This window comes from Colletotrichum phormii (genome assembly GCF_030913505.1).
Source record: "Colletotrichum phormii strain CBS 102054 chromosome Unknown BDP81scaffold_14, whole genome shotgun sequence".
Taxonomy (NCBI): domain Eukaryota; kingdom Fungi; phylum Ascomycota; class Sordariomycetes; order Glomerellales; family Glomerellaceae; genus Colletotrichum; species Colletotrichum phormii.
In genome coordinates this window covers 46,797-70,804 of record NW_026851456.1, presented here as the reverse complement: position 1 = coordinate 70,804, position 24,008 = coordinate 46,797, and the positions used below count along the sequence as shown (strand labels likewise).

The window sequence follows — 24,008 nt, the reverse complement described above, 5'->3', positions numbered from 1 at the left end:
TGCTTGGTTCTACGGAGTAGTACTACCTATTCGACAGGTTCTTCGGAGGACGGGCGTCATGGAACCCGAAGAACTCAAGTACGGGCAAGGCACAATTACGGAGCATATTCCTCAGGCACCAGCTTTCGGCGGCAGGTGATCCGCCGCTTGTGAACGACTTCAGAAGTTCAGGCAAATATTGTCATGTTTCCAATGGTCATGGCCAGAAGCTCTTGCCTGCTAAACATCCAGTCATTTCCATCCTTGAGAGTTTTGACTGACTGGTTGCTTTGTACACTAGCATACATTTAGTTATAGGTCACTAGGGATAGCTGTAAATAATTTGGCTTGGCCTTGCATCGTCTTGTCGGACATCATCACGACACAGGCAACCTGATCCCTTCAAGCCACCACATACGATCATACCCATTGGAAAATTCGGGATCCCGTCCGCTCTCCCATAGATAAGCCAGTGAGGGCCGGATTAGTAGTTGGGTCGGTGACGACCAGCGAATACCTGGTGTTGTATATTTTTGAAGTTTTGTTTCTCATCTTCTGCTTCATACCACTCTGCAGGGGACCGGGGCCGGAGACCTGTCACGGGATACTCACTGTAGATGCAGATGTGGCCGTTGCTCTAATTTTTATTTTATTTTTTGAATCAAGAGGAACTCTGTGATGCCGTTTGAGGGTTGCTAGGCTGGACTTGCCCATAATGACTCAAACTGTCGGATTGGAAGTCCAATTCGACCGCGAGTAAGGGCAGAGCATGGGCCACCTCGAGGGAGTACAATTAGACCTCGACTACCCACCCAACCTCCGGTTGGAATCTCCCTTCTACTCCTTACGCAGAATCAATCAATACAGAGATATTGATACTTCGTCACCCCAGGACCCTACGGTTCGAACCAAATTCCCTGTGAAAGGAATACCAACACAAACATAAGCTCGCGATCTAAACTAACTGGCCACACAACACGGCTAAGCACTTCCCTGGCTTCAGACCATGCAACAACGCCAGTGACCTTGGCCCATTTCCGAATGGAATCGAGGCGCTTGTCGCAGATAAATGACTGGGCATGAACCAAACTTAATGATCCGACAAACGCTTTCCAGAGCCACGTATCGCGTGTCTCTCGGTTCATACTTTGGAGTTTGACTAAGTCATTTCTCAAATCCTGTGTAAGAACCCGAAGCATATGGTAGTGGAGTTGCTTCTCCATTGCCAGACCTTGATATTAGATCCCAAGAACGGCAATCAGATACATGCCGACGCCCACACAGAATCCAGACCACGACGATATGAAGGCTTGTTTTCCGCGAGACGGGAGTTGAACCTTGTCGGCGAATGATGAAGTATGGGCGCTGATTACTGCGAACAGCAGTTCAGATGAGCCACCACTATCCCAGACCTGCCAGGGCGTGGTGAGAACTGTCAGGCCCATCCCAGTACACTCGTTACAACGATTGTCACACTATGCCTATGAAACAATATGGTCTTACACAAGCATGACTAAGTTTGCCAAGGGTATGCCAGTATAAAGGGTCTTCCACTCACTATATAGATAGTCGGGATATTCCCATAGCCACTCGTTCTTCATACTCATCAATACATCCCATTGACCCCCTACCTGATAATCGCTGCCCAACAAGAACTACGTCAGCAGATGCTTTCGCATGCTTTAGGTCTGTGAGCTTGGTAATATTCCGAAGAGCTGTAATAGTCGGGTACACGTCAATGATCTTTGGCTTTCTGCCTTGTTGGACAGAGCCGAAAAAGAACGGCACCATTCGGGGGGCCCTTAGACGAAGATCTAGATCACTGGCCTCGTGGACATGCCATTGATTTATCAAGTGGGCTGACTCTCTATGATCTGAGTGTGGCCTTTCGCCTTGAGGTGATGTGTAAGTAGCAAGAGTGTCGTCTGAGCGGCTTTTCAAGCAGTGGACGACGTTGCAATTTCTGGTGAGGTAAAGAATCAATGAACATGTCCATTTTCATCTGCCATTTGAGGTTTTTTACAGAATAAGGTAGCAAGTCGTCTGCTCAACTTCAATGTCATCAGCTAGGTGTTGACTGGGGGTTGCTGCTCGCTGAGAATCCAGTTAAATCATGAGACCTCTAAGGTGAGATTCGGCAATAGCCAAATTTCCCAGGCAGCACTAAGAATCTGAGATGTCAGTATGACGGGGTATATGAGCGAAATAAATAGCTTCGTCTTACCTCTATGAAGCAGAGCGTGCTGATGTACTTCGCGCACCGCATGGCATCTTGTTCGTGTGGCGTGGCGACAAGCCAAGAGTTCACCTGTCGTATGCTCTGAATCTTTTGGAAGACAAAAGTGAATTCAAATGGATAGAGATCGCCTTTATTCCATGCGTAGTGAAGACCGGATATCAGTATCGTATTTTGCAAAACATCCGCATCGGAAGTAGCTGACGCAATACTACAGGGCCTCTTTAACTTCCCTCTCGCCTAATTTTTCTTGGCATCTACTGTTAGTGTAATAAGTGGGCTACCACCAAAATCCTTAACAGCTGAAAACCCTTCACCTCTCCTCCGGCGCTCTCCCGCGATGGCCTCGCAGCCTCCGGCGGGCTCTGGACCGTTGCCGGCCTCCTCGGCCGGCCCTGATCGAGGCTCTGGACCCTCTTCAGAGCCGCCCCCATCCTCAAGGGCTAAACGCCGCCGCGAAACCGAGGCCCAGCCACTCCGGCCCAGCCTCGTGGGAAGCCAGCCCGACGCCCCAACAACAACCCCCTTAACGGCTAAGGGGCCCTCGACTATGACTGGGACAGCTACTGGAGCTGTCCTTACAGCTCTTAATGAAGAGGCTAAGCACTATGAAGCCCGAAAGGACGTCTTTATGGCTATTGCTCAGTCTGTGGACAACGTGATCTCTTGCTTTGAGGGGCCTAGGAAGCAGATTGCAAAAGAAGCTACAACCTATGTAATCCAAGCCTTGAAGAGGATTATGGGTAACGAGACTACGGCTCCGGCTCCGAGCCGGAAATGGACTGACGTAGCAGCCTCGGCTTCAACTACAGCCGTGGCCGTAGCCCCGACCCGTACTCGAATCCCCACCCGGCCCGAAGTCCAGACACAGAGTCTGACGGAGACCCGGGCCCAGGCTCTATCCCAACCGAAGGAGGACCTCCGGGTCTTTACCCGTATCCCAGAAGAGGGCCTAGCGGCTGCTAGGAAGCACGCCCCCTTCGCCCTACGCCGGACAGTCTGCCAGGCCCTTAGGCTCCAGCAGCGCACATACCCATTCAAATCAATCAAACAAATAAGTCAAACAAACAGTCAAATATAGGAATTTCAGCGAGTCAAACAATCAAATATCGTGAGGCCCTATGTTTGATATATTTGATCAAATATAAGGTCGCCCGGAAAAAGAAATATCCGGGGCCGGGCCAATTAAAAATCGACGCTGCTAATCACGCCCCACAGAAGCTCGTCATTGGCATCATGAATACCCATAGCGGGATTCCAACCCACGACTCCTCACTTACGATTGTAAGTTCGGTATCATACCACTTAACTATATGGATTAGTAGCAATTATTTTAAAAATAAAAATGCCTGAGTAGTACAGAGCGCTGGATTTGGCATCCTACAATGTGGGACTGTGGATACCTGAGGCAGTGGCTGGTGCCCCAGGCACCAGCTGCCCGATCCACTTCCTGGTTGATCCAGCCCACCGCAGCCACCTTTCACCTTTCACCACAACATCACCAACCAACCGTCAATACCAGTCGTATTGCCTCATTGCTTGCCTCGTTGGTCCAGATGAGCAGTGTGTACTGCCCACATACAATGTTCAGGAATCAAAAAAACCTCCGCTAGTCAACTGGTGCCCCCTTTTCTCAACATCAACAAAACCAACGAAGTTACGCACTACCACTTCCAACCCTTTGCGACCACCACAATTATCGTCAAAATCAATTAAATTATATATCAATCGATTCGCCATATCGTAATTAATTAAGTAGCAATGAATCGCACGGTCTTTGGCGCGCCGCAACCACTTCGGATTACCTCGTAGCTACCGGCCCTAACCGACGCCAATCTCGCATCATCGACCGACCTCAATACTCGCAACAACCTCCTTGCCCTTCCAAAAGCAATCTGGAAAGGGAGGACTTTCGTTAACGACGATTTGATATCATAGAAGGGCGCAAGGCCAAGGAAGTCGTGGATCCGCTTAGAGGGGGTCTTCGCTCGAGAGATCTATAATGGAAACATTCGAGGCGAAGTCTTCTGGTTTTGTCGTCGCTGCGACGAAATAGGCATTATTACCTGCTTCAAAGCAATAGCTACGAGCTCAGCGACGACTCAGTTAAGGTCAAAGCACCGAGTAATGGATCCAAGCTCCAGCGAATCACCACATCCATCAGAATCCTCAGAGTACGACTCTGCGCCGAAGAGACGGAAACTTACCTCTGGTGCTGTCACGAAGGGCCAGGTAACGAGAATTAAGGAATTGGCAATCGGATATATTGTCAATAACAATAGCCTATTCATAACTTTCTAGGATCCTTACCTCCGGGCCCTCCTCTATCAGTTAGATTATGGTACTGCCAACGAACTCTCATTATCATACGGAAGTATGAGAAAGGAGCTGAACAGGATCTTCGTCAAGAAGAAAGATATAATCAGGGCAGAGATCCGGAGGTTAATGACGAAAGTCCACCTATCATTCGATCTATGGACCTCGCCAACGCGGAATGCCATCATCGCCGTCTTCACTCACTTTCTAAACCATGCTGGGCAATAGACACAATACCTCATTGCTCTACGACGACAGTATAGTGCTCACGATGGGGCCAACATTGCCCAGACTATGAAATCCATAATAAACGACTGGGAATTGGGCGACCAAGTCGGAGCAATTGTTTACGACAATGCCTCAAACAACGACACTTGCCTAGGTCACTTATATCCTATATTATCTCATGCCTATACCCAGGAAGATGTTCTTGACCGGAGGATTAGGTGCTACGGTCATATTCTTAACCTCGTCGACAAGGCCTTTCTGTTTGGCAATGATAAAGAGGCATTCGAGCAAGAATCAGATACACTGATTAATACTAGGCAACTTTAAGAAGATCTTAACCTCTGGTGCACAAGGGGCCCTGTTAGTAAGCTTCGGAACGTCGTCAAATTTATTCGCTCATCGCCTTAACGATATGAGGCCTTCCTCGAGGTTAGCAATGAGATCGACGAGAACGATACATTTACTCTCTTCGAGGAGTCGTCGCAGGAGCTCATGCTGACGCTCAACAACGACACAAGGTGGAATTCGACATACCTCATGATACAGCGCTCTTTGCATCATTCTCGATCAGAATGATCCAGGTCGATCCAAGGGACAAAGGATATGATCAGGAATCAGGACTTGTATATAGCATGGACTTGGGCCGGGCTCAAGGACAGACTTCCCATAGCTTCTTCAGCAATTAACTTCGTATCAGATCTTATGATCGCTTTCAGCTATCTTCACTGAGACCCTTCCTGACAAGACTACGATTGATCACCGAAGCCTTAGCCTAACTTACGACTTACAGACATAGCTTGTGAAGCTATCCCCGACTAAGGTACCGTTATTTAGTAACGCAGCCTCAACTTCTGCAGACATACCTTACTACGACTAGCTGGCCGTGACACTTGGCTCTAGGTTAGACTTCCATAGGTCTTCAGTAATCAACTTTGTAAATATTCTTCGGAATACTGCCAGCTTACCTTCACTGCGAATTACCTTGTTGAGTTCAAGCCTAATCACCTCAGTTTCTGAAGACCTGGTCTGTTTAGCGCATCCTGCCTTACGACTGAGAACTACAAACGACATCTGACCTACACCGCCAATCCCCAACTTCTATTATAGACCCTACTATCAGAGACTAGCTGAACGTAATAGGTCTCATCTAGGATAGCAATAGATGATCCCTGCGACTGTACCTGCTTTTTTATTATGAGAATGAAAATCATTTTGCGCTCTGAGAAGTATACATATATGCTACTTAGACGTTTGGCCAGGACCTCCACAGCCTTGTGCAAGGACTGGTGCGCGCACTAATTATGAAGTAAGTATCGTAAAAATATATTCCCATTTCCTTCTACACGTGATGAATAATGCTATGCCATGCAGCCTTGAAAGTGACATTGACCTCTTCCTACTGCTTTACTACTAAGTATTAGTAATAATAGAGAATTGATAAAACAAGATAGTAGTGTTTAATGACTATCCTGTTCGCCAGGTTTACTCCATAAACTATAGAAATTGCTCTTCTCTAAATGTTTTCGCCCCTGCTTTACTGCCATCTGAAACAGATTTTGATCCCCCAAGGTTACCATTCTAAGTCCAGACGCCTGGTTAAGAATAAAAATATCTCCATCAGCATAAAGACTAAAATACTCGTTAAAGCTGCGCTGTAAGAGGCTTTCATATAATAGCTCTAAATCTCGAGAACGACGAAAAATGGGGATTCCCGAATTAGTTTGTGCTTTTACCTGGATGGGTATTCCTATTGCATCTAGTATGCTGTCTGATAACGTCGACTGGTTACCTAGGGCTTTAGCGGCGATTTCTCGTACTCTCCAATCCTCGTCCTTGAGGAGTCCGACAAGGGCGGCCGTGGTTGTGTCTGATAACGTCGACTGCTTGCCTAGGGCATAAGCGGCGGAATCTCGTACATTGCTGTCTTCGTCCTTGAGGAATCCCACAAGGGCGGCCATGGTTGCGTCTGATAAGTGCCTTTGAGAACGGCGCAAAGCGTCCAAGAAGCTGGTTTTGTCTCCAGAAGCACTCAAGGCGCTATTCAATACTTGTTCTGGAATCTCTGGTTCCCTTATAAATGTTAATGATCCTGTGAAGTCCCTCTCAAATAATACCCATTGTAGTAAGTAGTCTTTTCCCCCTCTAATCTCGAAGCCCAGTTGGTAATTTAAGTGTCTCGTTTAAGCAGTGCATGACTAACCGTTGGTGGGTAGGTCCCAGAAGGTCGATCGGCTCTTTCTCAATTTCTTCAAAGAAATTACTCGCGTTCTTCTCTTTGTCTAGCAGCCCAGCCACAAAACGCTACATAACGTCGTACTGTGTGTCGTATTTATGTCTCTTAAAAAACTCGACAGGAGTTATATCCCCACCACTCTGTTGACCAGATAGGTGCTGCTTGAAAGGTTGGCGGTGATTCCAGTGTTGCACAAAGTGGCGTGCGGCAAAATATTCCTGAAATGTCAAGTGGATAAAATGATAGCTCTGGTGAATAGGCTCGACCGATGGGTCTGAGCTTCGTAGAAATGAGAGGCAAGGCAGCGTTTTGTCCAGCATAAGATCTGAACTGCTGCTGGTCGCATATTCATTGATCATGTCTCGGTACCCCGACTCGAATTCCAATTTATCGATAATTAACCTAGCGAAAGCGAGGTGCTCGAGAAAACTAGCCTCGGCCTTGACATGTCTTTCGACACTAAGTTGACCAGCAGTCTTCAAGTCGCTAGTTTCGATTCTTTCCCCCTCATGCTTTTTTTCAAGCCGCCAGATATCCTTTTTCCATAAACTCGTTTACATCGCCTCGTATAGCGTGGTCATAGTCTCCGGCGAATTTCCTCGGTTGCCCTTGAAATCGTTTTAGCAATAATAGAATGCATCTAGCTACATGGGAATTCTAACGAGACTTCTGATAAGCTCGTGGCTTTGAAGGAAAGTCTTTATTTCATCCACCTTCCTAGTGTCCGTTTTGACGTGCGTTACTTCGATGTACTCGTCCACTTGAGCCGGGTTGAATCCAATTGTTTCTAGCTCTAGGTGGATTGGCTACTGGTCCGGAATAGGAACACTAGCAGACGGCCGCGAGGTGATAATGATATTGGGTTGATGAAGTAACTTGCGTAGAAAACGGGATATATCAGAGCCGGCGCTAGTAATACGATCTACTTGATCCTAGCCGTCAAGGATAAACAGTGTTCGATTGTCCTTTAGCGCCTTTCTGGTCTCCTCAGCGAAGAGCTCCCCTGTCCTATTTCCTCGAGGCCGAAAGAACTCGTCGAAGAAGAGGCTTTCGAGATTATAACCGGTAGCTGGTCGCTCCTTCAAGGTCCTCAAAGGTACCCAGAGCACACGGTCGAACAGGTCGCGCCATATGCCACTCCTGACAAAACCATGCACTATCTTCTTACATAGGGTGGTCTTGCCTACCCCAGCGCGTCCGCGAATTAAGACCCTCCTAGGTGAGATTTCCGTCCCGTCGGATCTTCTGCGTCGACTGAAAAGGTCTTTCAATTGGACTTGACTCTGCTCTGCTGACGTCTCAACCTTGAGTCGCGCAAGCAGCGAGAATGGCGAGGATTTTGGTTCTGAGTTTTTGGCTTCTAGCTCGTTTCGGAAGGGCTTGTCCCTCTGTATCTGCTCCACGATGGAAAGATTAATATAGCATTGGTCTATTGATAATTCCTTTCCCGATAGCCTCTGGATCATGAGCTTTTCACTGTTGTAGTGCTTCTTGAGTAAAAAGTCGTCTGCTTGCTCGATAATGGGCTGAGCCCGGAATTTCTCGATAGCGGCCTTGATGTCTTTGAATCCGGGGTGATCTGGGCTGTTGAACTTATTCAACCCGGCATGATTGGTGTCTATACCGACGGAATCATTCGAATAGCCTGTGGCTGAGTCTCTACTGACGACCTACTTAGATATTAGATTATATTCGACGTGTAAGTCCAGCCACACTTACAAGGCCAATAGAAAGTCCCCCGAAAAACGTAGGCTTTGTCTCAAAAAACGATTTGATCTGCTTGTCGGCAGCGACACGCCGAAACTTAGCTTCCAGGTCAGATGGTTGTGTTTGATTGCTCTGTAAGGCTATAAGCAACGTCGTGTTGGAGCCGAGGAAGCCGGTCAGCTTGCTCAGGAGAGCTCCCGCAGCTGATAATGATGAACCTTGATGAGGGGTTCCAAGAAAGATAATGCCGCACGTATCCGCCAGCGCATTCGGAGACGATTCTAACGCGCAGAGGGCCTATAGCATGTATCAGATAAAGAGAATATGATGTTCAACGGTGATTATACCTCTTTAATAACGATACCACCAAAGCTATACCGAATAAAGATGATGGGAAGGCGCAAAGCTCCGGCTCGATATTTGGCGAGTATCTCCGCTAATCTATAACCAACTTGCTATACCGTCTTCTCAGGGGCATCCACCAGCCAGTCGGAGTTATAAGAAAAGGACAGAATTCTTGCAGTTAGGACAGCCTTTGGGAGTAAATTTCGGAGGAGGTGAACCTTAGCCTGGTCTTTTTTGCCCTCCTAAGTGTGATCAGGATGCGCACCCAGGCCGTGGACAGCGACAATTCTATAAAGAGAGTTAGTTATTAAGAAATATATCTGGTAAACAAGACTTCTTACTCGAATTGAAGGTTACCTGTAGGTTTATTCTCTGATGGATCGTAGATAACATCAAGGCCGTCTGCGCGTGAATTGCGCCGGTTAGGCTGGAGCCTGACGATGAAGGGGTACGCTGTAAGTAGCAGAGCAGCAATTGTAGCTATCCCGACAGCCCATAGCGAAGTTGTGCCATACGTAAAAGAAGTCATCACGGCGGTACGTCAGACAAGGTCCAGGAGAAAGCTTTGCGACGTGTAGATAGGTCGCGTGATGTAGAAGAAGACATCCAGGTCAGCCAGACGAGCTTGGGAGTGTCCTAGTAGGCAGTATTGGTTGTTTGTGCGTTATTGCTGCTGTGTGCGCGTTAGTGCCTAAAATCAAATTGAGCCGGCTTGTCTCCTCTGGACCTCATGAGGGGGTGTAAGCCTGACACGTCAGCCAGGGTGGTACACAACATTGTATTGAGAAGCCAGGGATTGAAGTAGACCATTCGCCATTAAGATGGCTGCATCTTGTGTGGCAAGGGCGCCTATCTGACCCACGGGCAGGATTGATCAGCATGGCCCTCAGGCGCTCGGGCACGAGGTAGATACCCAGGCGGTCCGTACCTAGCCCCCGTTTAGACCCCTCACTGGCAGCTACGCCGTATTTTAGAACGGAGGATGTACTACTCGCAATACCCGCCTTCGTCGCGATGCCGACTCGTGAGCAGCCTAGAGGCTTACTGGTAAATTATTTGGGGCTGATTGTAGCGTCTAATGGAGTATGTTAAGTGGGCTAGGGCCCGTGGTGGGGCTGATGATGGCCTTGCTATCACCTCTTTGCATGGCAACAACGGAATAGGGGCAAGAAAGAAAAGAAAAGATAGACCCTTGACCGGCCTCACTTCTACCCTGATTACGACAGACGGCATCCGACCAACCCCGTGGTTTTCTGCTTCTATGGTCAATTACATATGTAGTACGGCTTATGCCCAGCATCATGCAGGTCGCCAAAATCACATATGCGTCGTGGCACAGTGATAGTGATGCCCACCTGCGGATGGAGGGTAGCCTTTGACGAGGACGGTATTACCATTCCGGTCTAGGTAAAGTCGGTCTAATTACAGCGACGTGACGCATAAGCAAGCCTCATGGATCCAGACTGCTGTACAAGACTTTCTCATCACCGTGTCACCCAACGAGCCGTATTGACCCCTCACTGGTTGAGGCCACCCAGCCGCTGATGAAGTCGAGGCCAGGTTTACCGACCCTGGATTCGCTTTAACCTCTCCCTACTGTAGTGTCGTGTGGCAACCCAATTGCCAATGAACAGGTAGCAGAACACCACAATGACTAGAACGGCAGCGGCCAGCGGCCCTACTATGGAGAATACGGTGAAGCCGTACGAGGCCGACTGGAATGCTTTATTACCCTGGAGGGCCTCCGTAGCAAGACCGACCTGCATCGCCGTCAGGACGACAGCAATATAGACGGTCGAGCTGGCCAGCAGTACAAAGTTGTCGTAAAAGAACGAGCCGTACTGGTTCCAGCGAGACGTGTAGCCGCAGAGCGGTTTCTACCAGAAGAAGTAGATCTTGTTAAGCCGGCTAAGGCGGAGCTCCCCATAGTGGAAACGTGGGTCGATGCGGGAGTAGATAGAAGGACCGTCCAACAGCTATCCAACTACAACCCTCCACGCCGGCCACTGCACCTTTTCGGGTATAAGGTGCAACTCCTTCGCAATATGAAAGTCGCTCTCATGCATTATAAGTACTGCATACGAGAAGAGAAACCCCAGAGCACGGTCGTGTACTATGCTCGTAAGAGGCACCTCGTGCGAACAAAGGTATTTTCCCCAAAAGCTCTGCTCAAGGAGATAGCGTGGCAGAGGCTTGATAAAGATACGTCCGTTTATCCACACGAGGTGCATATCCAGCTTCTCCATGATTATAACCTCTCGGTTAAGGAGGCGCTGGTAATGAAGCGATCGCGGTGGCATAGGCCGACCTACGATCCATAGCCAATCGTGGATATCTTTTAGTCGGTCGACATTAAGCTCCTCGTTCACCCATTCCAGAATTCCGGTCGGCTGGTGTGTCGCGGCGAGGCATTCTAGATCGTCATCCTCCGTCCGTCTTGACGCTGGGAGGAGCGATGGGAGGTCGGTTTCTGGGCTGTCGTCTGTGAGGGGCCGTCCCGTAAAGGGAGCGCACTATAGACGCCATTTAGCGCATAGAAATCCAAGCGACTAGGAGAACTTACTTGACTTGTTTGTGCCATTACCTCGACATTGGCTTGTTTAATGGGGATCACATTCGACATCGGACAACCTTGTTCTGTAAGCTGTTGTTATATAATCTATAGACGTACTTCCAAGCCTGACCGCAGACCGGTGTTGTTGTAAGGCTGTGACAGAACCTGGGATGCCCTCGCTTAGGTGAAACTCGCCGCATACAGTCATTACTCAGTTAACCACATAGTCGGGCCAGGATTGCCCTACAAGGGATAGATGCCACTCGTTTATATAGATCTACTGCAGGCCCAGCAGACCACTCTAAGCAATACAACCATACTTATCCCCATTCATTATGCCACTGCTGACCATACTGAAGATCTGTCAGGCTGCTACATCACATACTCGCAAGTGGGCTCAGGAACCTGAGGTAATTAATGCTGGCCCCAAATCTCTATATCGCACTATGATAAAGCGAGTTGAGGAATGGTGGTTATGGGCCTCGGCGCTGATACAGGTTGGACGCGGCGGCATTAGCTCGAGACTCTGAGATGGCTGCGGTGCCACCGTAATCGCCAGGTCTTCTAACACCCCCTCTTTGCTGATGATCGGGCGGAGCAGCGTTCGGCCAAGGCCCTCGGAAGGTGATGACTGGTGGTCTTCAGCGTGGGGCCGGCCGTACCCATGCATGGGTATTCGTTATCATAGCCTGTAGTCTTCGCATACGAAAAACAACTTCCAACCGTTGTGGATCGCCTAGGCGCCTGTATCACACTGCATGGAATAGTCACTGCATGCCCAAATAAATCATGTCTTGCTGACATTAACAACCTAATCAGCGCGAGATACTGCCTTTGTTCGGATGTTCCTACTGTTTTGCCGCCCCATGACGCAGCTCGCTGTTGATGTTTTCCATTTCATATCTTTACCCCTTAGTAAATAGGCATTTACCCTCATATCTTCTTCACCTGCCATCATTGAAAACGCAGTACTCCAGCCTCGTAGCTAATGCGACACGCCCAGCTTGCGAACTATTGATCCCCTCAATACTCAAATTCCCACCATCCAGACGGCTTACTCGGGGAAAGCCATGACACTGAATCGCGAACCTGGCCCCTATGATTCCGTGGTAATAGTGTCAGCTGGATTGGTCCTTCTCCTCCTTCTCCTGGCAGGAGTTGCAAGCGCCGTATTCCTCGGGCCTTATGGGCCCGCGTATGCTTCTCTTCCCCCTCATTCTCCAACAACAACAACGACGACGACGACATTGCCGGCGGAAACCAAGGCAGAACAGCGCGGCGTCCAGCTGCGCCAGGTCAACCCACCTGCCGACGAAAATGGCGAACCAGAGGGAGGCATCGACATCATTGCCGTACACGGCCTCGATACCAGATCGCCAGACACCTGGGAATTCAAGACGATGGACGGGCACAATGTGAATTGGCTACAGGACAAAAACATGCTCCCGGCGGAAGTCTCCAACGCTCGTATCTTCACTTGTGACTGGCCGGCTGAGTTATTTGAGACGCTAGACGCCGAAGAAGACACAATTCAAGAACTTGCTCTACGGCTACTTGCCGGTATCCAAGCACGGCCATCCGCAACAAACAACCAGCGTAGTTACAAGGACCGACCAATTCTGTTTGTCGCTTCATGTCTCGGGGGCATTATCCTAGCGAAGGCCCTCGTCATGGCTAAGAATGAGTACCTACCTGTTCGAAACGCAACGCGTGGGATCGTATTTCTCGCTACGCCCTTCCGAGGCACATCATTCGAGGACGTGGCCAGATGGGCAGAGCCAGGCCTAAGGACCTGGGCTTCGATTCGAGGCCGTCGCGTAGCCAGCCTACTAGGTTGGGTGAAGTCATCAACATTCGACCTCACTCTCCTCGTTAATGAAATCACTCAGCTCTGTGATAACAAGAACGGCGAGGGCTACAAGGTGCTTACTTTCTACGAGACGGGCTATACAAACCTCCCGGCCAAGGTCCCTCTGCTGTCCTATTTACTACCACCTTCAAAAAAACAGGTAGGATATCTGTAGCACATATCTCCAAGCGTACTTGCTAACAGCTGTTAGTTGGTTAGCAAGAGTTCGGCAGTTCTTGACTGCGTCCCAAACCCACTTCCACTAAGACGAACCCATGTTCTCATGAACAAGTTCCGCGGCCCTAAAGCCGACGACCCGGACTATAAACTCGTCGTAGATAAAATCCTAGCCTTCCTTGAAGACATCCGCAAGGAGACACCGCTCGAACAAGCAAATACATGGATACGCGAGAAGCACTACAACAAGGAAAGACTAAAGATCGAACGGCTTTCCGGCGATATTTTGCCGATAGATCAATGCTATATCAACCTGGCACTGATAGAGACACTACGAGAGAACAACTCGAAGCAGAAGTCTGAAGACTATTCACAACAGCCTTCGCCATTCTCCCTAGCTTCTCGGATAAAGGTTGAATTACCACACGAGGATTCTCAAATAGAGCTATCAAAGCTCTTTGAGCCGCGTAGGCAACCCGACGGCCAGATGAAAGAGGTAAGACGAATACTGATCCGAGGTCGTGCCGGAGTCGGAAAATCCACTCTATGTAAGAAGATCGTACATGACTTTATTGAGAAGGCCATGTGGCGACATCTGTTTGCTCGCGTACTCTGGGTGCCCCTGCGAAATCTGAAAACGTGGAGAGGTCCGCCGTACGGTCTCACGGGGATGCTTCATCACATCTATCTACAGCAACGACCAGACCACGCCTCTATTGCCAGCGCTTTACGACAGCATGTGGAGGATTCTGTATCCCGCGGTGCCCTTTTCATCCTCGACGGTCTGGATGAAATCTCGGAGCTTTTAGACGAGCAACACAACCCCGACATGTTTAGGTTCCTTGTAGAACTGCTGAACATGACGACCGTTATCATTACGACCCGACCGCACATCTCGCTTCCGCATGATTTCGAGAAGCCCGACCTCGAGCTCGAGACAATCGGCTTCCGCTCCGACCAGGTGGAAGCTTATATCAAAGCAGTTTCGACGCCGATCGTATCCCGAAACATCCAATTGTTCCTCCAGAAAAGCCCGCTAATGCGAAGCCTCGTGCGTATCCCAATTCAGTTGGACGCACTCTGTATTGTTTGGGACGAGACTTTAGATACCGACAGATTGAAAACGATGACCCAAGTCTATCAAGCTATTGTTGAGCGGCTTTGGAGGAAGGATATCAAAAGATTAAAGGAATCGCAGCCACATATCAAAGCCATGTCGTCACAAGAGATTAACAACCATGTCATGGAAGAGATTCAACTACTTGAGTCCCTTGCTTTTAGCGGTATGTCCAGTAATCTGATTGAGTTTCAGTCAGTACACCGCGACTCTATATGCGACTTTATTCGACCTACGCAAACTAGCTTGCCGGTCTACGAGACTCTAGGGCGACTCTCATTCCTACGGACGTCAGATGGCGCAGCAGACCCAGCTACCCGAAGCCATCATTTTCTACACCTAACATTCCAAGAGTATTTTGCTGCTAAATACTTTGTACGAATGTGGACGAACGAAAGGACGCTCCGATACTTCGACTTAAATAGCCGAAGGAAAGACTATTGCGAAGTTTCTCCTAAAGTGTTTCTCAGAGAAAATAAATACACTGGACGGTACGACATTATGTGGCGTTTTGTTGCCGGGCTCCTGAGTGAGGAGGGCAAAGACGAGATTAGTGGCTTCTTCGAAGAAATCGAGAAAAAGCCTTTCGATATTTTAGGACCAGCACACCAACGGCTCATTATGCACTGCTTGAACGAGATACTCGACTTGCCAACTAGGCTTCGAGAGAAGAGAGAAAAACAACTACTACAATGGGTGCTGTTTGAGAGGGACTTCACAGGATCATCAAGATTCCCAAGAGAATCAGAGATTCCAGAACGGGTGTTAAATAGCGCCTTGAGTGCTTCTGGAGACAAAGCTAGGTTCTTGGACGCTTTGAGCTATTCTCAGAGGCAGCTATCAGACACAACCATGGCTGCCATTGTCGGACTCTTCAAGGACGAGGACAGCAACGTAAGATATTCCGCCGCTGATGTCCTAGGCAAGCAGTCGACGTTATCAAACACAACCACGGCCGCCCTTATCGGACTCCTCGAGGACGAGGAGAGCAAGGTACGAAGATCCGCCGCTGAAGCCCTATGCAAGCAGTCGACGTTATCAGACACAACCACGGCCGCCCTTATCGGACTCCTCGAGGACGAGAACTGGAGAGTACGATCTTCCGCCGCTAGAGCCCTAGGCAACCAGTCGACGTTATCAGACACAACCACGGCCGCCCTTATCGGACTCCTCGAGGACGAGGACAGCAAGGTACGAAGATCCGCCGCTGAAGCCCTATGCAAGCAGTCGACGTTATCAGACACAACCACGGCCGCCCTTATTGGACTCCTCGAGGACGAGGACTGGAGAGTACGATCTTCCGCCGCTAATGCCCTGGGCAACCAGTCGACGTTATCAGACACAACCACGGCCGCCCTTGTGGGGCTCTTCAAGGACGAGGACAGCAAGGTACGAAGATCCGCAGCTGTAGCCCTGGGCAACCAGTCGACGTTATCAGACACAACCATGGCCGCCCTTGTCGGACTCCTCGAGGACAAGGACAGCGATATACGATCTTCCGCCGCTAATGCCCTGGGCAACCAGTCGACGTTATCAGACAAGATATTAGATACGTTAGGAATGTATGTTCAGCCGGAGGAACAAACTCCCTATTGCTCTGAAGATTTGAGATCTTTTTATGAAAGCTTTCTACAGCGCAGCTTCCAAGAGCATTTTAGTCTTTCTGTTGATGGAGATGTTTGCGTCATCAACCAAGCGTCTGGACTCAGAAAAGCGAAATTGAAAGATAAAAGTCGATTTCAAGTAGAAATCAGGACGGCGCAATGCCAGTTAGAGGAGACCTATACCTCAGGTCTCTGGTCTGCTCTTGGCAGGCAGAATGAAGACAAGATCCATCATGGAGTATCTCCTAATGAGATAATTATGCGACCGGCCATCGGGGCGACACGTATCAAACTATAGAAATTAGATATTACAAGTAATTAAAAAGGCGTTCACTAATTTCTCGACCTAGCAGTAATTTGCTAGAGCTAGCCGTCCGTGACTAGTAAAGCATCTAAGCCTTGTAATCAATCAATTTTCAAACTTCTAGAGCTCTTCTTGGGCCGAGGGTAATCGCATTGGCTAGGAGTGGAAGTTGATATGCTGATAATGACACCGGTGTAAAAGCCTTGGACGGGGATCGTCGGAGAGGCGGCAGACGGGATGACCAATATGGAGCCATGCAACGGACAGGGCTACAATAAGGCCAACAACTAGTCAACAAGGCGACTGGCCGACAAAACGACCACACCAAATTTGCCAATAATGCGGTTGGCAAATGTGACGACCAACATGGAGGCTAAGGGACGACCAACACGAAGGCCAACTAGAAGTGGACAAATGTGACGACCAATGAGGAGGCGAGCAAGATGGCAGATGTGACGGCTAAAAAGGCGGCCGACGTGACGACCAACAAGGTGACCAGTAGGACGGCCACTAAAACCAGCAAGAAGGCGGCAGACATGAAACAAGATAGAGCAGTTAGGCCCCAGGACTGGTCAACCATCACTGGATAGGCCAACAACACGGGCCACCCAAGCGAGAGATAACCAACACATCTACTCAGCATACCTTATTCAAGCGACTAGCTAGCTTGCTTGCCATAGCTACGAAGAATAAATAAGATCGATATGACTAAGTCGTAAATCAAAGCTCTCTGAATAGTTAACTAGAAGTCAAAACTAGCAAATGACTAAAACAAGCGTTTCGGCTTCTAACCAGTCATTATAACCCGACATACATGATCAAGCCAGTGCCCACCCCGTAGGTCCACGTCGGCTACTCAACCAGATATATGCAGGAACGACGGGAACTCGGATGACCTCTTACAAGACGGAAAACTATATACAAGTCACGTATAATCAAGATAAGTGTTACGGCCTATATAGTTAGTCCTGTCATGGCGTAGCTATATATACAGAACAAGGGACAATGATGACCGGAGTCATCATTACCGAAGTTTTTGCTTTGTGCCACAGTTGGTTACCTTGACCTGCTCGTAATAATAAGACTATCAGCATACCGAGCATAGCTATCAGCGCTTGCTAGCCTATTTATAGTAATCACTAATGTTACGCCCGCTGTGGTTGGTCACTGTGAGCGTATACCTATATAGTGCAGAACAGGGGACAATGACGCCGGAGTCATCTTTTTCGAAGCTTGTCTCTATGTCACAGTTAGTTGCCCTGACCTGCTCGATAAGGCTTCGGCGATCAATCGTAGTCTTATCAGAGGGTTATAAGTCAAGATAGCTAAAAGTGATCGTGAGATCGAATACAGAGTTCATTGCTAAAGAGGCTATAGAAGGTCTGTCCTTGAGCCCGGCTCAAGTCTATCCCATCGAGTGCCAATTGGCAACAGGTACATTATGCCCAGTTTTGACCCACTTTTGCCCCCTCACCGCGGGAATACATGACGGTACGTCATCAACCCCTATATTTTCCCAGCTGCGTTCACCACCACAACTAACATTTCTACAGATGGGCAACTGTCGCGATGTCCTCAAGCGACTCTGATGCGTCTGATTCGTCAGCGCTTTCACATATCACCGTCGCAGTACTTCCCGAAGACCTTGATAGCGCCTGTACAGCTCAATGTAGGCCCGAGAGGTGTGATAACGCAACTGTACGCCCACACGAATCGCCTCCGCTAGAAAGGGGCACACCGGGCCAATTCAACCCCCTCGACGTGCCCTACCGCGCCGCAACAGTACGGGGTCTATCTACTACCCCTTTAGAGCTTTTTCAGCAGTATGTGCCTTTGAGGCTGGTTGAATCGTAGGTACAGTGGACCAATGAAGCCGCAGTACGAGGCCCTGTTCAACAACACTCACGATCCCACAGAAAAAAGACGAGGTCAGGGTGCCTGCAGTGTGGAGTAGCGCTTTGTAACTCGGATGATTGCTGGTACCTCTTTCATAGTCAGAGTATATAGACAACAGAAGTATCCATAATCTAGGCTTTTTGGTTGGCTAGAAGAAGTCTTGGCTGTCTCCTGAGTGGTCAGTTCCCCTCAAGGGCATGTACCTGTTGCCAATTGGCACTCGATGGGATAGGACTATCCCATCGGGTGCTGATGGACAGCACTTTCGCCAAGGGCGGGGTAGAGCTAATAAGGGCTTGCAAATCTATTAAGTTAACCAATAGGGCTGCAGTACCTCTATTTCCTATAAATTTTGGGTGTGCCAGAGGTACCAGCAATCTTTGCTAATACATAACGGTACATTACAATCTAAGCAGCCCTTTCGAGTTGTCTGCCGTCGTTGCCGAGCGATGGCATTCCCAGATATCTCCTTTAAAGCCTTCCTATTACCACAATAGGTACAAGGTTAAGATACCTTTCTTGATCCCTTCCTATGCTGTTCCCATGGAATAGAGGTATTCCTTTTGTCTGTAGCCCGTCTAGCCCTAGGGCCCTCCCTAGACAACGGTGCTGTATTCGTCCACTGGGCCCACTGCTCCACGAGGCTCTGCGGAACGTATTGGAGGAACAGTTCAAGCGGGCTTGCCGGCAGCCCCCGTATCTCTTGGGCCCGGGCCGGCACGTCAAGGGCCGGAAGGAGCCCGGAGGACCATGCTGAGTAGCCGGAGGTTCGTGGGGCCGGACTATAGCTGCGTCACAGCGCTCGGGCGTACAGTCTGTATTACAGGCAGCAGTAAGGTCTTCTGGGTGGACCTCAACTACTATACAGCTGCGTATAGAAGTAATAGAAGCATTAGATGCAATAGAGGTATCAGAATCACCAGAAGACATAACGTGGTTGATAAGCGAGTGGATCAGACAAGCGAGTGGATCAGCCGACCGCGACCACAGCACATTTGCGACCGATACGCAGCACTAAGAAAAGTAATTCAATTGAAACTATTTAAGATCCTCTTCTTCAGACATTTCTTCAGCAAATTGACATGTTCGTGCATTATGACCAGTGTTCCCACAGACGCCACATCGCCGTTGGCCCGTCTCGGTCCTCGGTCGGCGACCACTACTCCGGCGTGTTTCCTCCTCGATCTGAGCTGTTGCTTCTCTCTGCGACTGAAGGTCCTCAGCCTCAGCTATAGTAAGACTTCCTCCTTGTCTGAGACGTGTTTTCTTAGCCCTCCGGCGCCGGCTTAGTAGGTTGTTTTCCTCACGAAGGATTTTGTTCTCAGACCTTAATAACGCAATCTGGTGCATAAATCCACGCGCCCCCTTTGATAGATGCTCAACAGCTTCAATAATTGAAGTTGGTGAGCTATTCTGATGGCGGGAGATCCTCCTTTTGATGAGTTCAGACTGAGAAGATGCTTCTGTTGGGTTGTTTGGCGTCTGAGAAGTCCACGCAGGGGGTGTTGTTGGGAGGGATCCTGGAGGTGTTGGAGTGTGTAACCTGATATCAAGCTTTGAAAGCACACTTTCGGCACTCAAAGGGACAAGCCCAGCCCCTCTGAAACCTCCCTGAATGTTCTTTTCCGTAATAGCTTGGGCAAAAGCCTCGCGAAACGCAGGGAAGAAGTCTTCCTTTGTAATATGCGTATTACCCCGGCGCATCTTATCCTCAATTTGTCGACCATAAGCCGTCTTTAGTGGCCCAAAGCACCCAACGTCTAAGGGCTGAAGCAGATGAGACGAATGGGCCGGCATACAGAGTGTGACGATATTGTTTTCCTTGCAATATATCTCGAAGTCGGCAGCGTGGTGACTTTCATGCCCATCGACGACGAGGAGGCGATAACTGCCAGTTGCACGCAGTTTTGTATGCCGATCAAAGTGCTGGAGCCAATCTAGGCCTCTTTCGTTTGTTGTCCATCCGTTGTCAGACGTTGCAATGACCCAGTCGCGTGGGAGATTGGTTTCCGTGTACCAGGTGGAGAGGTAATATTGGCCTGCAACGATGATATACGGCGGGACGCTGTAGCCCGACGAACTAATGGCCTGAATGACTGTAACCCATTCACGGTCACCAGGCTGCATCATTTTCGTGTTTGAACGCCTTTCGGCGCTCGTGGCGACCATCCCAGATGCAATCTGGCCCATCATAAACCCAGTCTCATCAAAGTTATAGATATCAGAGTCCACAATACCATATTTCGCGATTATGTTCGCCACAAGGCGAAACCACGCGTTTATGGCGTTTGGATCTTCGCATTGGGCCCTCTTGTAGTCGTACTTGCGAAAAAAGCGCGTCTGGAGCTGTGGTTGTCGCTTGACGAAGTTCGAAGCCCAGCGCTTCCCAACTGGGGGCGCGTTGCGGTCGGCGAGCAGTCGATTAGCCATTTCTTCCACACCTCTAATGCGGGGAGGGAATGATCGGGAATCTAGGTCGAGAATATACTCAACTAGCTTCTCTTCTTCAAGCGTAGTCAAATTCCGCGATCTAGGCATAGTGTCGCGTCGTGATAACTTTCCCCTTAGACGATGGCGTAAGGTTGAGAAGGGTACTGAGTAGATCCGGGATGCCGCTCGGATACTAAGATTTGGTGTCGTTTTGATAGCCTGAACCGCTAAGGTTAGCTGGCCTTCATTACTTTGTGATGACATGCTTGGTTGTGGCGTAACGCCTATGAAGGGTGGAAGATATGTTGGTCGCGGTCGGCTGATCCACTCGCTTATCAACCACGTTAACAATATCAATCAAAATAGTAATAATAGTGATGATAATGGGCAAAAGAGCATAGGGATGAGTGACGTATCGTCAAGTACCCCTTTAAATGCGGGGTAATAAAGTGTAAATAGTGGGTACTTGGAGGTCTTGGCAAAATGAGGTGAGTTAGCACCCGATGGGATAGAACTTCTAAATAGAACCAACTCGTCTAGAGTTTGTCATCCATTGTCGGTGACACAGCTTAACTCTTCATGTTGGCATTTAAGAAGCGGCCCTGTTTGTTCCACTGCAGAGCATCTCAATAACGGGCCCACAGCCACCGATAGCACCTAGTCGCCATTTTTATTCTCGTTGACCCTGGGTAAGGCTCTTGACTTGCCCTGATGTGCATCATTCGCGTGTAATCACAATCCTGAAACAGGCCGAGATGTTAGGGAACAACAGAACCGTGTCGCAACTTAGACAAAGTTGGAAAGTCAGGGGAAGATAGTGGCTAAACAGAACCGTCACACCAGATTTAAGACCACAACTGAGCCATGTACACACAGATATTCATGCACGTAATTAGCAAAGGGCTGTTATCTCCAGAAGACTTCCACCCAAATGCAATTAGAGGCCAAAGAGTGAAGTAGGCATCGTAGGGACAGCTGCGGCGGTCAATGATTCAAGTTTGCACCAGTAAAGTAGGGCACTTTGAACTTACAACTAACTGATCAACCTACGGTGAACCTCTTCTATCCGGGCATAGCTGCCGAAGTCCTGTCCAAGCCGCTCGGAGTCTGATGCCGGAAGGGAGAGTGACAGAATTCGGAATTGTACCGTTGCGCCATATACAAAAGAGAGATCCCTCTACTGCATTTAGGTAGTTGTGGGTACATATAGTTTCCGTCAGAGAGCTGGCTAGACCTTTGCCTGGCCGGGTGGCCTGTGCATGAGCGATTATATAAACAGAGACCGCCTGTGATCCAAATCCCCTTAGCGCGCGCAATGTGTTGATCAACCCCTCTCTACATTTGCGGAGCTGGGCTTTACATGATGTCTGCTTCGCGACTCAATCCTTCTAGCGTCCAGTCATCACGCAGGCAGAAGCGTCTGGTAATCTCATGCTCAGAATGCCACAGACGCAAACAGAATGTGAGCTTCTTGATTGGCAGGTGGCTCATCTTGAACTAACTGGCACCAGTGCGATCGACAGCATCCGTGTTTTCATTGCTCTCGACGAGGCAAGCCTGTATGAACCCTGTAACCAACCATCGTTTTGAACTATACTGATAGAACTTAGGGATCTTTTCTATATGAGTATACTGCGCAAAAGCACGTGGGTGCCGAGACAGTGGCAAGTCAGCTCGTGACAGTCCAAGATCTGCCAACAAACCCTGCAATCCAGTCGCAGTCTAACAACACGCCCGGCGAAGAGAGAACGTCCGTTACTATTCAAGATCTATCAAAACAGATGGATTACTCTAATAATAGTGGAGGAACTCTTGGTATTGTTTCCAACCTCGGAGTATTGGGCCATTACTCGGCCCTCAGCACATGCGGTAAAAGCCTACGGAACCACGATGCGGCAGTTCACTACGTGTCGTATGGTCACAATGTGGGCATCGAGATGTGTGATGATGATGATGATGATGATGATGTATTTAACGTCTGGTAATAAAAGGACGTGCCGGGCGCTATGCCGATATAGCCTATGCTAATCTAAACTATATTATAGGCTACCGTCTTTACCTAACGTTCCTATTCAATAACTTGGGCAAATTTCGGAAAAGAAATTAGTCTCCTCTATCTATTCGTATAGAAGAGAGGCTCCCTTAGTAGAACCTAATAAGAAATTAATGCTTGCTTTGGCTATATGTTAGCGGAGGTAGCGCGGTATAGCCTTATGTCCACGCTTATAAAAGTAGAAATAGACTGGTGTCTTGGGTTTCCCATAGCTATAGTTAAGCAATGCATCTTGATAAGCGAATCTCTCGTGGTATGTTATAAAGTCTCTATAATAGGATCTTACTATGTATAGCCTTCCTAGTAAGTGCCGAGGGAGGCGGAGTTCGGGCGGCTTGGGGTGAAGAATTATCTCGAGGTCGGCATATTGCCGGGGGCATTAGGATAGCCATTTTCTAGCAAAGGCTTGGAAGGTAGCTGCTTTAGCTTGCCTTTATAGGTACGCTAATGAGGGCTGTGGTTGTGATTTTGGGATTAGTTTGCAGGCTTCCTTGGCTAAAGCATCCGCTTCTTCATTTTCTGGTACTCCCGTGTGCCTAGGGCACCACCAAACATAAACCCTGCCGGGGGTTATCCAGCTATCTCTTTGTCTCCGAGTCCAGCAGGAAGAGAGCCTATTAAAGGCCCTAAATCTAGCCTAGCTACTTCCTATGCTCTAAGAGTATAGTCTAGCCGCGACTGCTAGGTTATCGAGGTAGATATGGACGTTATCTACTATACGAGCTGTAGGAGCCCGGGTAGCTTCTATTAGGCCGTAATACGCAGTATATACCTCCGCATTATATACCTTAGTTTAGGAGCCGAGTAGTTCGGATCTACGGAAGATCTGCCGTATAGCTTGGTACCCTACCTAGCCTGCTCCGGCGGAGGTACTGCTGCCGTCCGATATCTAGGACCCGTTAATATAGACAATAATATCCCGCTTGGAGAAAGTTACTATCCTGCCTGCAAAGGAGAGGGCTTATTCTTCTTTGGTCTTA

At 48.9% G+C, this 24,008-nt stretch overlaps 6 protein-coding genes and 1 pseudogene across 7 annotated transcripts; 2 read left to right on the top strand and 5 right to left on the bottom strand.

Annotated features, from left to right (window-relative positions):
* Positions 1-876: 876 nt before the first annotated feature.
* BDP81DRAFT_492455 (uncharacterized protein) lies at positions 877-2,401 on the bottom strand (the record flags this gene model as incomplete). Its single annotated transcript, XM_060595331.1, has 3 exons — positions 877-1,433; positions 1,639-1,942; positions 2,169-2,401. Coding segments are annotated over 3 exons (753 nt in total), but the record flags the coding sequence as incomplete, so codon positions are not given.
* A 154-nt stretch (positions 2,402-2,555) lies between these two features.
* BDP81DRAFT_395868 (uncharacterized protein) lies at positions 2,556-4,759 on the top strand (the record flags this gene model as incomplete). The annotated part of the gene is made up of 3 exons (XM_060588120.1): positions 2,556-3,212; positions 3,434-3,499; positions 4,517-4,759. 3 exons carry the CDS (start codon positions 2,556-2,558, stop codon positions 4,757-4,759), a joined length of 966 nt encoding a protein of 321 aa, XP_060443185.1.
* Positions 3,457-3,534, bottom strand: BDP81DRAFT_t212 (annotated as a pseudogene). Its single transcript has one exon. The product of its transcript is annotated as a tRNA-OTHER (tRNA).
* Positions 4,760-6,475: 1,716 nt separating the features above from the next.
* Positions 6,476-6,717, bottom strand: BDP81DRAFT_395867 (uncharacterized protein; the record flags this gene model as incomplete). Its single annotated transcript, XM_060588119.1, has 2 exons — positions 6,476-6,492; positions 6,549-6,717. 2 exons carry the CDS (start codon positions 6,715-6,717, stop codon positions 6,476-6,478), a joined length of 186 nt encoding a protein of 61 aa, XP_060443184.1.
* A 919-nt stretch (positions 6,718-7,636) lies between these two features.
* On the bottom strand, positions 7,637-9,573 carry BDP81DRAFT_462415 (uncharacterized protein; the record flags this gene model as incomplete). The annotated part of the gene is made up of 8 exons (XM_060593894.1): positions 7,637-7,785; positions 7,822-7,901; positions 7,944-8,662; positions 8,712-8,996; positions 9,047-9,130; positions 9,161-9,286; positions 9,329-9,332; positions 9,386-9,573. 8 exons carry the CDS (start codon positions 9,571-9,573, stop codon positions 7,637-7,639), a joined length of 1,635 nt encoding a protein of 544 aa, XP_060443183.1.
* Positions 9,574-10,371: 798 nt separating this feature from the next.
* BDP81DRAFT_482392 (uncharacterized protein) lies at positions 10,372-11,806 on the bottom strand (the record flags this gene model as incomplete). The annotated part of the gene is made up of 3 exons (XM_060595004.1): positions 10,372-10,921; positions 11,033-11,514; positions 11,716-11,806. 3 exons carry the CDS (start codon positions 11,804-11,806, stop codon positions 10,607-10,609), a joined length of 888 nt encoding a protein of 295 aa, XP_060443182.1. The 3' UTR covers positions 10,372-10,606.
* Positions 11,807-12,668: 862 nt separating this feature from the next.
* Positions 12,669-16,464, top strand: BDP81DRAFT_482391 (uncharacterized protein; the record flags this gene model as incomplete). Its single annotated transcript, XM_060595003.1, has 5 exons — positions 12,669-12,707; positions 12,885-13,607; positions 13,659-13,781; positions 13,821-16,303; positions 16,377-16,464. The coding sequence occupies 5 exons, from the start codon at positions 12,669-12,671 to the stop codon at positions 16,462-16,464; spliced, it is 3,456 nt and encodes a 1,151-aa protein (XP_060443181.1).
* Between the last annotated feature and the right edge of the window lie 7,544 nt (positions 16,465-24,008).